The 18350-nt window shown below is 39.0% G+C and overlaps 1 protein-coding gene and 1 long non-coding RNA gene across 2 annotated transcripts; both read right to left on the minus strand.

The window, feature by feature from the left end:
- Positions 1-8051: 8051 nt before the first annotated feature.
- LOC125206852 (ethylene-responsive transcription factor RAP2-1-like) lies at positions 8052-8717 on the minus strand. Its single transcript, XM_048106072.1, has one exon. It carries the CDS (start codon positions 8715-8717, stop codon positions 8052-8054), a length of 666 nt encoding a protein of 221 aa, XP_047962029.1.
- Positions 8718-9409: 692 nt separating this feature from the next.
- Positions 9410-10440, minus strand: LOC125207599. Its single transcript, XR_007173993.1, has 2 exons — positions 10053-10440; positions 9410-9946 (listed from the first exon to the last, which is right to left on the minus strand). It is a non-coding gene; the product is annotated as an uncharacterized LOC125207599 (long non-coding RNA).
- Positions 10441-18350: the final 7910 nt, after the last annotated feature.

Here is an 18350-nt window from a genome sequence, read left to right on the forward strand (position 1 = left end):
CTCATTGCCAAAACATTTTATTCAAAAAGTTATGCCACCCTTACCGAGTGAACTCGAGTTTTAAGCAGTTATAAAAGAAATATCACGAGTATCACAAAATATGTTTTCATAGACTGGCCAGTCAAATATCTCCCATTTTCTCATCACAATTTCCACAATCACAATCATATCCATGTGCGACGAAAGTGTGGCCACACTTTTCGCCCACGAGACCGGCCGACTAGCAAGGACGGCTCCCGATCCCCTCGTGTACACAGCCTGGTAGGGTTTGCGGCCCGTACTCAGACCCGAATTCGTATAACATATCCAACAATCGCAATTAAACAAACATAGGCATGGCATAACAGTTAAACCACCCTTATAACACCGTACAATATTTTATAAAACAAAAAGAGAGTTTTTAGAGTAAAGCCCACCTCGATTGCTTAGTTTTCAAGTAGTTTCGCTTTTCCGTTATCCGGCTTCGCAATCACAATTTCACCTTCTAGAACACATAGGCACATATCACAAAATTAGGTTCAATTATAGTTCCCGACTTATGCATGTCTCGATACTTCCCTCTTTCCCAACGATTCACCTAAATCTTCATAACTTAGAGATTTCGAGTCACACTCATCACGAATTACCAACTTCAAGTCGTGCTCATCATACATGCATTCCTTAGCGTCTCAACCCTAGATCTATCATCATATGTCATACAAAAGTATTTAGTCATCAAGCACATACTATACAACACACACTTCAACACACACACCACATGCATAACACACACACACGGCACACACACACACACACACACACACACACACTTCTTATCCCTTTTCTCTCAAATGATATGCATGAAGGTTCAAGAACACCGATTAAATCGGTTGGAAGAAAAAGAAAAGAAGAGGTAGAAGAAGAACAACATGACTCTCAAACGAAAATACCTTTTTAGAGAAAATCAATCGGTAGAATCAAAGTATAGGCTTGGTTCTTCAATATCCACGGATTAAACTTCGATTTCTTCTCAAAAGATGAAGGATTTATGGAGTAAAGTGGAAGAAAATTGAGAGAGCATATGAGGGTGGGATTTTCGAAAACTATGGGGGCTAGGGTTTGGGGTTGGTTCTTATTTATAGAGTCCAATGAGATCTTTAGGTAATTAGAATAGAATATTTGGTAAGATCTCATTCTTCATAAATAAAATAAAATAAAATAATATTGTGAAGTAGTGAAGAAGAATTAACAAAAATAGGAGATGACAATATCTCCCTATTTTCGAAAATTAGGCTTTCCATAAAGCCAAGATTTTGTTTTGGTATTTTTCCATATAGAATAAGATATTATGGAGCAAAGTAAAAATAAGGAAAATCCCCCATGGAACAAGGTAATAGGCGATTTCTAGCCTATTTAAATAAGGCATGGATTTTTGAATATGAATCAAAACAAGGTATGGTAAGATCTCTTGAAGTATGGAAAGATTTGGTAGAATAAATATATTTTAGGTATGGAAGGAAATCAAGTAAGGGATCAAATAAAATAAAATAAATTCCTTCCTTCCCAACAAGAGTGATTTTCGAAAATCACTATAAAATAAGGGGGCTCGATTTTTGTGTTCTAAACAAGGAAATAATTGGCTCTTAGAACTTAATTTAAATAAATATCCCAACGATTAAATTAAATCCGGAAAAATAGAAATCCTCCACAAAAAGGGGCTAGGGTTCGAAAATTTCAAGAATTAGGGTGACAAGTATTTATGAAAATTTTCTCTAACATTCACACTCACCCTTAAACAATTAATTTGCCACATAATCAATAAATAAAACACATGCCACATCATCAAATCAATAAGTTTGACTTTTCAAACTTTCAACATAGACTCATCTCACGAAATTAAAGCATTCTCGGTTCCACGTCATCCACAATTAATTCTAGGGTTCCAAGATTAGGGTTTTAGATTTCCGGGGCGTTACACTTTAACTCTCCAACTGTCTTTATGTTCCGTCATTGTCCCACAAACTTTTGTCAGTGAGTCATGTCACAAAGGATCTCAACTGCAAATTGCTAATGCAACCTCGTTTTTGCATGTTACAGGATATCAAGACGGGAACGATAGTTGGGCGTGGCACTGAACGGCATGGATTGTACTACGTGAATGAGATAGCCCAACAGAGTACTGCGATGCTAACTCACAGACTGACAGACAGACAAATTTGGCTCTTGCATCGCCGGTTAGGACACCCTTCTATAGGATATCTTCGCCTACTTTTTCCTGAGTTAGTTTCTTCCAAGCATGCTTTGAATTGCGAAACTTGTGTTTTGTCAAAGAGCCATAGACATTCTTTCAAAATAAACAACACTAGAGAAACGTCTCCTTTTGCTTTAGTTCACTCTGATGTGTGGGGTCCTGCTCCGGTAACTGGAGGACAAGGGTTTCGATATTTTTTGTTGTTTATTGATGACTTTTCTCGTATGACTTGGATTTATTTTTTAAAAACAAAATCAGAACTTTTTGAGAAATTCACCGAGTTCTATCGTTTTGTTCAAACCCAATATAACTCAAAAATTCAAGTCCTTAGATATGATAACGGGGGGGAATACGTGAATTCTAGGATGACATCTTTCTTCACTGAAAAAGGCCTTGTCCACCAAACTTCGTGTGCATATACACCAGAACAAAAATGGGGTAGCTGAGCAAAAAAATCGATATATCTTAGAAATTACCCGTGCCCTCCTCATTGAATCAAACATCCCGAAATCTTTTTGGCCGGAAGCTATCGCAACTGCTGTCTATCTCTTAAACCGTCTACCCACAGGGATTCTTAACTTCAAAACCCCTCTTGATATCTTCTATTCCCATAACTCGGTGCCATCCTCCCTTCATCTTGACCCCAAAATTTTCGGATGTACCGTGTTTGTCCACATTCCCAAACATTACTGTGATAAATTCTCGCCTTGTGCAGTTAAATGTGTCTTCTTGGGTTATGGAAAAAATCAGAAAGGTTATCGGTGCTATGACCATTCGACAGATCGTATGTACACAACTATGAACTGCGACTTTGTTGAAAACGAATACTTCTATAGCCAATCTAGTGGTCAGGGGGAGAGTGATGAGTTAGTGAACTCAATGAGTGACACACTAAATTGGCTACCTCTTTGGGGAGAAACCATTTAGGGGGAAGAAGAGAAGAACCAAACCCAACAGCCCGACCAAAATCCTGTCACAAATATCAGTCCAACAGAGGAAGTTAGCAATACCACCGCGCAGTCAAATCTCCAAGTACAGAACATGCCGTTTCATGACACTGCTGAGCTATCCGACCAGTCTTTAAATCCTGAGGTAAATACTCTTGATCCCAATAATGGTCCTCTACCTGAAAATACTAACAGTGACAGGGAAACCACAAGTAATACCGATGAATCAGTGCCAGAACATGGTGACAAGGCACGACAGACTGCCCCATAGAACCACACGGGGCGTTCCTCCCCGAAGATACTCACCAGATTGGAAGGGTCGGAAATCTAAATACTCTGTGGCAAATCTTACTCAAGGTCATCTCACTGAAATGGCTAGGGCATTCGAAGCTGCACTTTATGAAGAGGAAGAAATTCCGCAGTCCTTCGAGGAGGCAATATAGCACAAACACTGGAGGGAAGCCATGAAGAGAGAAATTGATGCCTTGATAAAAAATGAAACATGGGAGAAGTGTTCTCTACCTCCGGGAAAGAAGCCAGTTGGATGTCGATGGATCTTCACCATAAAACGACGAGCAGATGGTTCAATCGAGAGATACAAGGCAAGATTGGTTGTTAAAGGATATACTCAGGTGTATGGGCCAAACTAAATACAATGAGAACTCTTCTATCTGTAGCTGCGTGTAAAGAATGGCCATTATATCAGTTCGATGTTACAAATGCATTCCTTCATGGAGAACTGGAGAAAAACAAAGAAGTCTACATAGAAGTTCCCCCAGGATTCTATGCAGAGTTTGGAAAAGGGCAGGTGTGCAGATTGAAAAAAACCCTTTATGGGTTAAAGCAGTCCCCCAGAGTGTGGTTTGGGAGATTCTGTCAGGCAATGTTCAAACATGGCTTCAAACAAGCCATTCAGATCACACGTTATTTCTGAAGAACAGGAACGGCAAAATGACATGTCTGATTATATATGTTGATGATATGATCATAACAGGAGACGATGCCGAAGAGATCCAAAATCTGAAGGAAAACTTGTTCAAAGAGTTTGAAATGAAGGACTTGGGAGCATTGAAATATTTTTTAGGAATTGAAGTGTTAAGATCCAAACACGGGATATTCCTAAGACAGAGAAAGTATGTCCTTGACATGTTAGCCGAAACGGGCCTACTAGAATGCAAACCTGCTGAAACTCCAATGGTACCCAACCATGGATTGAAAATTGTGGATGGAGCCAAGTCTACAGATCGTGAAAGATACCAACAGTTAGTAGGGAAGCTTATCTATCTTTCTCATACTCGGCCAGACATCACATATGCAGTTGGAGTTGTCAGTCAATTCATGCATCAGCCTCAGGAGGATCATATGAATGCGGTCATGAGAATTGTGAGGTATTTGAAAGGAACAACTAGTTATGGCCGTAGGGATGTCAATGTAGCCCGTAACCCGTGGGCCGGCCCGAATAGCCCGCCAAATTTACAGGGTTAGGGCTGAAAATTTCTAGCCCGATAAAATTACAGCCCGATTAGCCCATACCCGATTAACCCGCAACCCGTTAGGGCCAGACCCGAAAACCCGATGGGCTGGCCCGAAAACCCGATAAAATAACTATCGTTCTATTTGTTTGACTCTAATTCGACACTTCATTGGTTATTTTATAATATAGATTACTAAAAACATAACTTTCAATTTTATATATTAAATATATAAATTATATATTAAATTTTTATTAATATAATAATAGATATATAAATTAGAAACTTCAAATTCACTAAAAAATATATTTAAATTTCTAAAACATGCCTTAAAATTTCTTGATATTTATGTTTTATTATGCATAAATCTCAAATATTAATATTTAATCATGTTTATGTTTGAGTTTAAGTATATATCTCAAATTGATCATAATTAAATATTTTACATTTTATAAATATAACTACTTTTCACTATTATTTATTGGATTGAACGCACGTTAATTTATCGGTAGCAACCCGATTAGCCCGCTGGGCTAGCCTGAAACCCGAGCTTTTAGGGTTAGGGTTGAACTTTTATAATCCGAAAAAATCATAGCCCGATTAGCCCGCACCCGATTGACCCGCAACCCGAATAGGGTTAGCCCGAAACCCGATGGGCTGGCCCGATTGACATCCCTAGTTATGGGGTTTTCTTAGAAAAGAGGGAAGATCTGGAAATCGATGAATACATCGATGCAGATTGGGCTAGTAATCCAATTGATAGAAAATCCACTGGAGGGTATTTTACCTTTGTTGGAGGTAACTTAGTCACTTGGAGGAGCAAGAAGCAGAAAGTCGTGGCACTATCAAGCGCGGAAGCCGAATTTCGGGGGATTAGGAGTGGCCTTATGGAGATACTTTGGCTTAGAAGATTATTAACTGAAATTGGCTTTCCACCAACACGGAAAAGCCAACTTTTTTGTGACAACAAAGCGGCGATCAGCATTTCAGAGAATCCTGTACAACATGACAGAACGAAACATGTCGAAGTTGATCGTCACTTCATCAAAGAAAAACTCGAAAGCGGCATCATTGAATTTCCATTCGTTCGATCTGAGGAACAACTCCCAGACATATTAACTAAGGCTTTGTGTCCGAAAGTCTTCAAAGAATTTCTTGACAAGTTGAGTATCGGCGATACCGTTTCTCAACTTGAGGGGGAGTGTTGGAAAGAGGAATATGGCTGCCCAAATTAATCATGGAGAGTTCCTAGATCATTGAATAAGTGTAGAGTCCCTAGTGTTGTATGTTTCCAATTATCATTTATTGGTGTAATTTACAAGACACTAATTTCCCTATAAATACTAGGGAAATTAGCAAGATCAAAATAAGAAACATTCACAACAAGAAATACAAGTTTCTCTACATTCTATCTCGATATGCCTATCCAATCTTTTTATATCTCTTGCTACAAGAAAAGTTGGTTTGAAACGATAACCATTGAAATCGACAACAAGTGTTCATCCTAGTTATCTCACAATGAAATTTACAACATTACAAGTTATCTAATTTTACACCAAATTTGACAGCAAAAGCTCATCCCTAAAATAGAAATCAAACCGAACTTGTGGTGTGTTTACACCCTGCATTTGTATTGTACGATTCAAACTTGTTGTTCGAGCTAACATTGGATTCGCAAACCCCATGAAAGTATAGATTGAAGAGATGGCTGCTTCAAGAAAGGGTTATCCATTTGTACGATTATGATGGTTACTTGATTACATACCAATATACCATCTCGAACAAGAAGTTTGAATCGTACAAATGTGTAAACCCTTTCTTGAAGCAACCATCATGATTGATTTCTGAGGGTAATCAAGCAACCATCATGGTATATTGGTATGTAATCAAGCAACCATCATCTATTACCAGTTTTACGCTTTACGTCTATCCATTTGCAGAATTATTATGTGTAACATTCAAGAATACTTATCTCCTTACGATCATACAATCAAATCTCGGATTATCTGCACTGAATGACATAATCATAGCTCAAGGAAGGCATGTTCACAAAACTCAGGTTTAAACTTTTATTTCAAATTAATTATAAGATCACCAAGATTAAAAAAAATAACCCAAAAAAAAGGTGATATTTAAGGAGACACTTTGAAAACAGACGTCTGTCTAGTGCGGAATAACGACGGGAAGTTAATTAACAATGAATCATGGCGGGAGTATATTTCTTATCCTTTCCCAACCTGCGAGCCCTAATCGAAAATCTTACCCAATTGACATCCACAACTACTACTTTAGATATTGATAAATTCGATCCTTCAATTCTACAAGTAGTTAATACGAGCCCCCCTTCTATTGCTCTAGTATAGTTTTTAATTATTAATCTTATTTTTCATATCGTATTATCTTACTCAACTTGATTAAATACTAATTTTTTTGTAAAGTTATGATGTTTGATGAGTCGTATTCTAAGCCTTGGTTACTGGTCAGTATGTCGTGAAATACATGTATTATTTGCAAAACAGTTGCTTAAGTGTGCAGGATTGAAGGATCCAAGTCAGTAGGTGACGATTCGTGTGACGCAAGTGAAAAGGGCACTAGAAGGGTGCGATACTGACCAGAATGCATGCCAAAGAAAAGGCTCGAGATGGAGAAGGAGGATAGCTGGGAAGATTATTTTACAAGGGCAAAAAGGTCAAAATGCGGGAGAAGTCTACCCTAAAAGCAAGGGCAAGCCTCCCTATAAAAGAAGCCACTAGGAGAGAGAGAAAGAGTTCGGTTCGGAGTTTGAAAAACACACTTAGTAGAATTCTCTCTAGAAGATACATCTTTCAGCATTATCTTACCTCTCGTTCCTCGCCACAGCGATGGTCACTTGACGTCCAAGAGTCTGCCGGAGAAGTCATCGGTTCGTCTTTCCAGCTAGTTATCGCAGTAGTATAGTAGTATCATCGCCCGGAGTGGCACAAACAATCTTAATCGCTTTCTTAGTTAAAGTTTACTTGTTTCATCACCAGTTATTCTGCAAACACTCATCGTTGTTGCTCTTTTGAAGTACTTTGTTAAATTCCAGCTTTTACATTATGAAGTTTCTATTTCGCATGTCACTTTGGTTTGAGTTTGCTTCATTCTGCCTAGGGAAGTTAGATTTAGTCATTGCTTTCAATTTCTAAGTGTTTCCATTCGGGAGTTGTTGATTTGAAATTGTAGCTAAGTTAGTCAAATTTTCGTCCGTGGGTTTCTTTTCTGCGCCATGATTACCACCTTGCATGCCAGTCAGTAGAAGTAAAAGTCGCAGTTTACCGTTTAATTCAAGTTTAAGCATTTTTATCGATGGATCTCGAGTTTGAATTCATGAATCCGAAGTTCAGTTATGGTGTCTGTGTTCATATGATTTTTGTCAATACCTCACGTGTCGTTTGATATCTCAACCGAGTCCGACTTGTCCGTTGCGAACGTGTCGTAACTCACGTATTTGTGATCACTAGCTTCGATGACGTTGTTTTCGACGGGGTAATCCTCGTCGGGATCGTTGAGGAAGTCGGTGAAGTTTGACTCCAAGTAGTCGGGGATTTGTTGCGCGTCGCCTTCGTTGCCAATAGGCGGAGTGGGGGACATAGGCGAGGACGAATGTGGGGTAGTTATGTAATTAGTAGCGATCAAAGCACTGTTACGTGCCTTGATCCTACTCAGTAGGAGGTTGGTGATTTTCGAGGAGAGGGCGGGAGTTGTTGAAGAATTTGAATTTGTGGGCCAGAAATTAGTTCGAGTGTTGGCCCCGCGGAGGAGGCAGGCTGCCTCGTCGTAGGCACGGGCAGCCTCCTCCGCGGTGTCAAATGTGCCCAACCATACCCTTATTTTTTGTATAGTGTCTTTAATCTCGGCCACCCAGCGCCCCGAGGGGCGCTGGCGGACCCCCACAAAACGCTTGCGCGCTCGCCTAACGCCGCCCAACGCGGCCACGGCGGCCGCCTCCTTGACCATCTCGTCCCAGTTGGGGGATAGGTGTCCCTCCCCGGGGTTGAGTTTTTCTTGATCATCTACAAAATCACAAGACTTTCTCTTTCTTGCCATTTGTTTCCTTCAAAGAAGTGAAGTGATTTTGGAGTGTGAGAGTTTAGTGATTTTTGTCGGATAAATGGTTGGTTTTATATGCTAAAATTAGGGACTGTAGAGTTGAAATGGTCTAAGTTTTTTATGTATTCAATGTGGGGGCCTTCAAAATTAATGGCAGAGTAATAGCTAAAAATATGTTCCACAAACATAACAAATTAGTTTAATATATTTATTCGTAAAATTAGATAAACTACTAAAATTAAATGAAAAAAAGGTCTCTTCAAAAAGGTGCAGCCTCTAAATATATCTATAACATAAATTTAATATTATAACTAATTAAATCATCTTTACTTTAAAATTCGTTTATTTTGTAAGTTACAATGATATGTTTGATGAATGTAAATAATTAAAAATAAAATAGTCATAGTCATAATCCAACAGTTGAAATAACTGATGTCAACAATTTTGCCTAGTCCGAATTATTTCATATTAATATGCAAAATTCTAACCAACCAATTGCCTCTCTTTCTTGCTTCCCCATGTCATTATCACTCTCATAGCCATTGTGTGTGCGTAGATACAAAGAGAGGAATATTTGGTGTTTGGTGTGATATAAATATATAATACAAATAAAATTTCAGCAAAAAAAAAACCAAAAAGATGAGAGAGAGGAGGCGCCTGATAATACAAAATAAGTACAAGGAAAGGAATATGTCAACCATCAATTCTGATTGCTCCACATGGAGTTTCATCAAAATCCCACCAGTCTTCTTCTTCACCATTATACAATCAACTATTTAATCCCAACTAATTGACTCAAATAAACAAACAAACAAACTCCACTATGCAGCCATACAATTTACAGCACAATCTTCATAGCTGTTAATAAGTGATTTGAGCCTCCAAATGTTTCAACAGGAGAGAGTGAGAGGTGCAAATCACAGTTTTTTACAGACAGACACTAAAAGGACAAAGAAATGTGTATTTTCAGAAATTAGTTGATAAGATAAGCATATACACAGCAAGTGTACAGACATTATGCTTACAAATGCAATCTTGTGGTGAGAAAAAAAAACAAAACTTTGACTTCATCGATAACTGGCCAGAAGTGGAGTTGTGCTACTTTCGCTGGCTTCCGAACGTCTGACTCGCTCCATAGCAGGATCTTGGTAGGCTGTGGCTAGTTTCTCGTAGAAAGAAGATATCGTGGGATCGTTCTGATCAAGTCTATCCTTGTTGATCAAGCACTGCATCATACATTTTATATAGTTGATTTTATTGATAAGACAAGCAATCAAGAAAATGATAGGTCGTTAACTTTGAGTGATAAGCCACGATAGAATGTCAATTTACCTCAGCTGGAAAACCTTTGAAACTAGGTAAGAAACGTCTCCGGCAATAACCATTGAATAACAGAGTGAGAATTGGAAGGGGAATTGTTAAGCTTGAAGCTAAAGGGAGTTTCTTCAAACCAAATATCCCAATGGCTATAACATGCATCAATACTAAGAAAACTATTGTCGCGTCGTGAACCACAGGCCAAAACTTTCCACCAGTTTCAAACTTTGGTGAATAAACATTCAATAGCTGCCCAATAAGGATAATAAAACAAATCAGCTACAGTATGGGACACTATTATTCGAAATAACAAACACATAGCAGTCAGTCTTATCATAATATATTCACAAATTCTATAAGGCGACGACATAACATCAACTTGGAATAGTAAGGAGGACGATGACTGACCTGGTTTTATGACTCTCTGAAATATAGTAATTTCAGAAGGAATGTGGCTTCCTGATGTGTTACCAATGTGCAAGCGAAAACCAACCATGACAGTGTCTGGATTTGAATTGGACACTGTTATCTAAAGAACCAAGAAAGGTATTGTTAAATAATTGAATATATAAGCTATAATACGACTAGTTGCCATACACTGCAAAATAAATGTCCATGTAATAGTTCACCACAACAACAAATAGATACTCAGTCCCATTCATTCTATTAATCTTCCCGAGCTTTGACGCACAAATTAATAGATAAAAAATTGCCCCAAGTAACCTTAATTAATGAGGAGAAGAATGTGAAAAAACTATGACATTTGGGAATCAATATAGTTTGAACTAATTAATGAGGAGTTGAACGGATAGGGGTAATTTTAGTTAAAAAGAGAAAAGAGCAACTGAGATGCAAAGAACTGAAAACTAAAAAACAACTAACTGAATGGGAGAGAGTAAAAATGAAAAATGCCCAGCTTCTTCAGCAGTAGATCAAATTAGATTAATCGTACGATGAAATCCTATATTTTAAATAACTACACCACATAAAATGTAAATGCATTATCATTTTTATTCTTTCCTGGAAATATTTTCAAATAATTCTACCATTAGAAGTTATTGTAAGAGCACATTCCATTCTGATAGCCCGTACACTGTTCCTAATGAGTGCAAGTGGGTAGCCAGAAATTAATGCAGATCAACTCTAAAGGAGTAAACTACGTTAATTGATCAACTGCATCATGTTAACAAGTGCACGCATGAATAGATGAACATTATGTATGACCTACAGTGAAGGGAGTCAGATCGAGACAGAAGCAAACATGTGTATAAGAAAATGGAGACCTGTAGAGATGCTTCAAACCAATCAAAACAATGAAGTAACATTACCTTGAATCCAGCAGGGTTAGGCCCCTCCAGAAATCCATCTTCAGATGCTAAAGTTTGCTTTGCTCCCTCAGAATCACTATTCCTAACGGCATCACCAGTAAATTTCACATCTTGTGTAATGCAGACAGTTTTCTCAAAGAAATCAAGTGAAAATTCTGGTTTTGCACCCCCATAAGCTTTATTTTTCAAAATACCAGAACCCAATTTCTTAACCTTATCTGACATCAAATTCACACCGGTCTCCACCCCAGCAGGGATGTGGGAGTATATCTGAAGACTTCCATCTTCATGCAGAAGAGACAATGGATTTTGTCTTTTGTTAAAGGCCTATCAGCAGTAACTCCAACCAAAGGAGAAGTTGAACCCCCGGTGTGTCGCAAATTCTGTGCAAGCACTTCATGTTGTCCCAAAGAGATAGCAAGTATCCCATTGGATTTTAGATTAGAATAGCACACAAATAGCCCACTACCACCCAGTAACTCTTTCCAACGATGCAAACCAGCAGGCTGGAGCTTACCATCAACGTCATTCTCATGCACTGCAGATGTCTCTATCACAGATGTTACATCTGGATTAAAGCGGCCAATTATGGAACTCCCATCTTGATATGACAGGAAGAGCAATTTGTGAGTAGGTGAAAAATACAGTGAGGAGCCCTTTCCAGTTTCAGTTCTGCCCTCTACTTGAATGATTTCCTTTAAAGGCCTGCTACTGACATTTGCTTTTGCTGACAATTCCAACCTATACAAGTTTCCAGACTCTGAAAGGACAATGAGAAACATTCTACAGCAGGAAGCCACCAAAAGGGCTGCATCAACAATTGTATCGTCAGGCAATGTGATATAGTGTACAGGACTGATATTGTCTTGAGAGAGATCATAAATTTTTATGAATCTGTTTGTCACCACCATCAGCTGAACCTGGGAACCGGGAACCCATTCAACACGTCTGATATATGCACCTTGTAGAGCAAGCTCAATCGCTAGTCAATCAATCACCTCACCTCGATGATTGATGGTAAGGACCTGACAATCTTCATAGCCAGCTACAACCAGATAATTCTCAACAAGTGCATTAAAAAGAAGATGAACGATCTCAAATCGAACAACATTTTTAGAAAGAGGCTTCACATTATCCTTATCTGCAGTCATAGGAGCAATAGTAGCTTGCCCAATTAATTGCCCAACATCAAATATGGCCACTTTATCACCTTCACCAGCAGCTAGTCGACCTCGGCCACTGACACTAAGTAATGATTTGACTAGAGATCCACTTGTCAGATGAGATTTGAGCTCCTTTGCATTCGAATAATCTGCTTTTATCTTCAAGTCTAGTGAACCGCTTTTGTATGCCTTCTTCAATTGTAAGAGGTCGTTACTGTAGTGGGGCACTTCCACTTTTGCTAAAGAAACTTTTTTATCTCTTATCATGTTGGAGTCTCTGTTTCCAGTAATGTAAGGTAAGAATGATGAGCAAACCCCTAACATACAACTTTCAACCTCCAGTTCGTCAAGCAGCAGCGGCATCCTTTCCTGGACTTCCGTTGGAAGAGATAACCTGGTAGAGGAATCCAGTTCTATCAGCGAATCCTCATCAACATCTGAACCACAGTCAGGAAGCTGATCACCATTCTCTGAAAGAGAAAGAAATGACTGAAAGTTACCAGCACTACGTTCAGGTGCACTATTACTTCCAGTAAATTTTCGAGGCTTCAAGCACTGACAACTGCTACCTCGAACACCTCCTGCACCCAGGGGCGGAGCTACGAATTTATAGGAAGAGGGGCAAATTTACCTATGAAGAAAATTTAAGAATTTGGGGAGGGGGCATTTAGTGAAAAATTAATAGAAATAAATTTTATCATAGCAATATATATATATGGAGTAAAAAATTTGAGGTGGGGTAAATGCCCCTCTAATGTTCTTACTAGATTTGCCCATGCCTGCACCACAGTCACAGAAAAACCTACTAGAGCGGGAGTACACAACACGATGACAAACTTTTGCATAGACGGAGCAGCAGCCTTTCGAGACTGTAAGATCACACGTATAACAGAAGTACCAGTGCTGTTCCATAAAGTTGCTGCCACTAGAAGTGAAGGTGCAAAATTTAGATGCAAGAGCTCTCTCAGTGTTACTATCCTCCTCCTCATCCCTATCAATGCTACCTAACTCACCATCTGAGGTCCCATCATCTTCATCGTCGTCAACTGAAGTTGCATCACAGTCAACAGATGCTGGAGCTCGATTAGCAGATGGAACCAGATCATCAGCATTTTTCCTTGAACCAAGAGTTCCAGAAGACAAAGTCCGTACACCTGAACTACATCTAGAAAGGGATTTCCCAGAGGACTTCTCCAAGGTGCAAGTGGGAGACCCACAATCACTGATGATCATTATAAGGAATCCAAAAAGGTACTTCAGTCCTTGAATCAAGCGCTCATCATCAGCCAGTTTCTCCATCAACTCAATAGTTCTCTGCAGCAGTGACTTAATCAACAATTCCCCTTTGGAGAGCAGAATGATAAAACTGTAATAATTTTTAGCTATATTGAAATCATATAGAGAAAATGCACTCTCCAGAGGAATTAGCAAGGCTTGATGTAGATGGATCTGTGCTTCCTGCAGCTTGGAATCACTAGTGGAAGACACACGACACGTAAGAAAGTTCATGGTTGATTCTCTTAACGAAACTGAACCTCCTTTTGTAGTGTTAACACTTCTGCAAGAGATCCTAGTAACCTCATCTCTAGCCACTTTGATAGAGAAATCAAATCCATGCCAATAAACTTCATCCGAAACTTCACTTTGACTTCAGGGTAATCACCAGACAAAAGATCTGTAAAGAAGTTGAGCACCCTCATATTTACAGATTCAGAAAGGCAGTGATCTAGAGCATCAAACAGAACCAATATATCTCCACGTTGGGACTCCTGGAAGTTCTTATTTTCAGAAGTATCCTGCATAGAGAGAAAAAATTTGAAAATACTGCTCCTTGAAGGATCTCCCTTTAGGCTGTTGGCCATATTAACCATCTTCACCACTATGCATTCATGGATACTTCTATCAAAGTCGTTTTCTTTATTGATACTTCGCAGAAATTCTACCAAACGCTTCATAATGAATAAATTGATGTAGTCTGGAGCATCAGGACCCATTTTCAAGGCTTGGAAAATGTGATCAAATTTACCCTCAAGACTTTGAAAAACCTTGTCACACTTCATCGACAAGACTGATTCAAGAATTTCATTGATCACCCCATATTCCTCCAAATCAGCTCCTCTTGAAACTTCTATATCAAGTAGTCCGTCAAGACTAACAATAATTCCTTTCATGTTGAGGATACATGAAGACAGAATTTCTGTTGGAAGTTGAAGATGCAGGGGAAATCCATGGAGTGCAACTTCCCAGAATATTTTAGATCGAATTCTCAGAGCAAGTTTTTCAATAATTTTACTTAACCTCGACGGAAGCTCATAAAGAGAGTCGAGAAGGTATTTATACTTGTTTGATTTATCAAGTGGCAAAACCAGATTTTGTTTGCATACTAGGATTCATGCTATATGTTTTGTCGCTCGTTCAATCGACTTAGGTTTAGAGTTGATGGTTTATTAGGTGCTTATAAAGCCAACTTGCAGCATAATACTACATTGCATGAGAAATATATAATTCTTTGTAATATGCATACAGATATTGGGTGTCGGTGATGGCATATGGGAGACAATAAAGAGTCATGCTCAGAAGTGCAAAATTGATTGTGAAAAGATGTTTTGTCATAAATCATCGAGTGAACCTCAAAGATGTGTTATTTATGATTGTGTGGGAAAACTCAAGGGGGAAATGATAGAGCTCAAGTATGTTCCGATTGATAATCTGTCTGCTGATAGAAAGGTGGTGTGGCCTTTAATTTGTTGTTGTGAATAGATTAGTTTATGCAATTGTGGTGTTTCCTACTCCTACTAATGAATTACTAACCCCAATAGGATGATGCACTGAAGATACTGAGATCTGTATTAGAAAGAGCATCTGTGTTATATGACGCTAAAAATGAGTTTATCACAAGCACCATCTGTGATTATGAGACTCTTGGATCAGAAGAAAGAGGAGAGGTATCCAACCCTGATCCTCAACCCACCCCTCTTCACATCTCAGGTCAGAGTGCATCATATTTTCTGAAAACAGGTTTTGGGCCGTGTAATATATTTCCTGAATTCTTGCTCCTCTTATTTTCCAGATTATGATTTGGATATGGTTGGAGGTGGAGGCTCATTAATAGTGGAGCAGCAGTTTCCTTATGCTTATGAGTACTACCAGAGCAGCCCAAACCCCTCTGATAAACCCATAAGTATCTCTTCAGTAAAGATGACAATACTTTGAATAGCATCGCAATTTGATCAGCAGTGAAAGATTTGTAGACAAGTTGTTTAGTCAGCCCGAGAAACTCAGAATCCAGATCAGTGATATCTGGTTGATTAGCTGCCTCTAGTTGGAGTGAATTTCCATTGTTGAGTCCCATAATGCTAGTAGAAAGCATGGATAGTACAAAAGAAAGCCAGGATCCAGTCCTGAAGAAGTCCCACCCGAGTTCCTCGAAATCATCCCGCATAAGTGTGCCATGCAACTGCTGAAGCAAATTTAACAGAACACCATGGGGTGGTGCTGTAGTCATTGCTAGGGTTGGATTGACCTAATATAAAATGACTGGTAAAATGAAAGTTCTCCATATCTAAGACATCATGAACCTTGACACCACTGAACGGAACTTGCATATGTTGCAGAGACAATCCATCAGTTGGACTTGGAATATCCCAGCAAAGCACAAAAAGATACCGCTCAAGAATAAGCTCATCAGCACTGGCAGCCTTTTTGCCATTCCAAAGTCTAAGAATCTGTGAGAAAGTGGCAATTGTAGTTTCCCAACTCAAACACAACCCTTCCACTGCTGGAAAATCTCTACACAGAGCAATATCAATTAACTGATTCTGCAGAGTCATGTTTGCTTGTGTTCCACTGGAATTCATTATATCCTCTAGAGCAGTGGCTGGCCAGGATGACCAATAGTTAGTAGAACCAGGTGTGCTTAGCACGAAGGATCCCCTCAATTTAGTTCTGAAGTCCAACTGCAGCAATGATGGACAAGCACGCGGGTTATACATCATATGACGCAGTACCAAAACCAACCTTGAAACCAGTAAAGACCAGCATGACAACTGCAGACTATCATAAGTCGCGGAGGGAATATCAATAGCTTTAAATGATGAAAGTATTTGATTTGCCAGCACGCCCTTTTCCTCATCAGATGACAAATGAAAAGCCATTAACATAATCTCAATGTGAAACAGAGAGGGCAGAGTTTCAACAATATCTTTCAAATCAGAGCTTGTTGAGCAAATTGTTTTCGCCTTTTGATGAATAAATTTGATAAACAGCTGGTAGATTTTGGTTCTTAATCTAGAACCAGAAGAACCCTCTCGACAAACAAGTATGTGGGCAAGCAAAGCTAGCATCAGATCATTGTAAAGATGCGCACCATTCTCAACTGTCAGTATTTTGTCAACAACTGACTCCTCAAGAGATTCAGGGAAAGCTCGAAGCAGTACAAGTTTCTGCAGCAGTTCAAAGCAATACAAATGAACAGTCCCAAACTTCTTTTAGTCATGCACAATTAGATTATTATCACAAGCCCTTTCTTCAGGATTATAGACCTGACAGTTGAGTATTGATAGCAAAATATCAATATGGTTGCCATTAAGCTCTTTAATCGCATTTTGATACATTCGTGGATGTGACTGAGGAGAAAATACACATTTTTTAGGAAACTTAGCAATTCAGTTGCTGCTTGAAATGGCATATTACTGAACCCGGGTACAGAACTGTGTGTAGCATTTGACTGCTCACACGCATCAGCAGAACTAACAGAGCGAGCTCCTTCAGAAAAAAGATCCCCAAAAAGGGCTTCATCTTCATGACAAACAACACTTTCCACTTCACAGGTGATAGAAGCTTTCGTCCCGTTGGAACATGATCTTTCCAATAATGGCTCTAATTTTGTGCTCTCGGAATGAAGGAAGAAAAGAAGATGCATCACATTGTCCAGCCATTGAACTGATGATGGAAATAATATTTCAAGCAAGTCCACCACAGTATGCTTTTTCAACAATATTACTTTCTTAGAACCGACATGGCATGAAGGAGAATTGAGCCCTAATTGACTGTCTGGAAGCCTAGCATCATCTAACTCAATGAAATGAAGAGCCTGATCCTTAATATCTGAAATGAGTTTTAGTACAAAAATAACCACCCTCGGAAAGTAAGCCAGGGGGGGTTTGTGGCTGGGCAAATATTTATCAAACCTCCAGACATCACAACCCAAAATTCTGCAAAACAGAAGCCGCCACACATGCTTGGATGTTCTGGAACACAAAATTCTTACAGAAAGTTGCTTGCATTACTCGAAGAAATTCTTCCAATATGTGGGCAGCAAGGCTTTCATAACTACTTTCAACAACAGTGTTGGCATTTACGAACTCAAAACCAGTTCTGAACAATATAGATAATATATCGATGAAGGAAGCGGCAGAATGCAACAGAAGGTTGTCTGAGTACAAAATCGGATGGCTCTTAGTAACACTTCCCAGCAAATTCAGTAATCTTAGACAAGTTGAAAATTTTCTCCGCCAATTTAGACTGGTCTGTTTTTCATCTGATGACACTGGAAGTTCTACAACTTCTTTGCAAAGTAAGATAAGACGATGATTGCATCTGAGATGAATAACAGCCCAGTGCTGAGAAAGAGTTGTCAACTTATTTGCATTGGCGGGAATAGACTGTGCAACTGGATTCACAAGATCAACTTGTATGGACTCGGAAATAAATTGTATCAAAAGATCATTGTCTGCTTCTTTTTCCAGAGAGCAGATGGACCCTTTAGAAAGAAAGGAAAATTAGGAGACACATAAGGCAGTGAAAGAGGATAAGGACAAACT

The sequence above is a fragment of the Salvia hispanica genome, chromosome 2 (genome assembly GCF_023119035.1).
Source record: "Salvia hispanica cultivar TCC Black 2014 chromosome 2, UniMelb_Shisp_WGS_1.0, whole genome shotgun sequence".
Lineage (NCBI taxonomy): Eukaryota > Viridiplantae > Streptophyta > Magnoliopsida > Lamiales > Lamiaceae > Salvia > Salvia hispanica.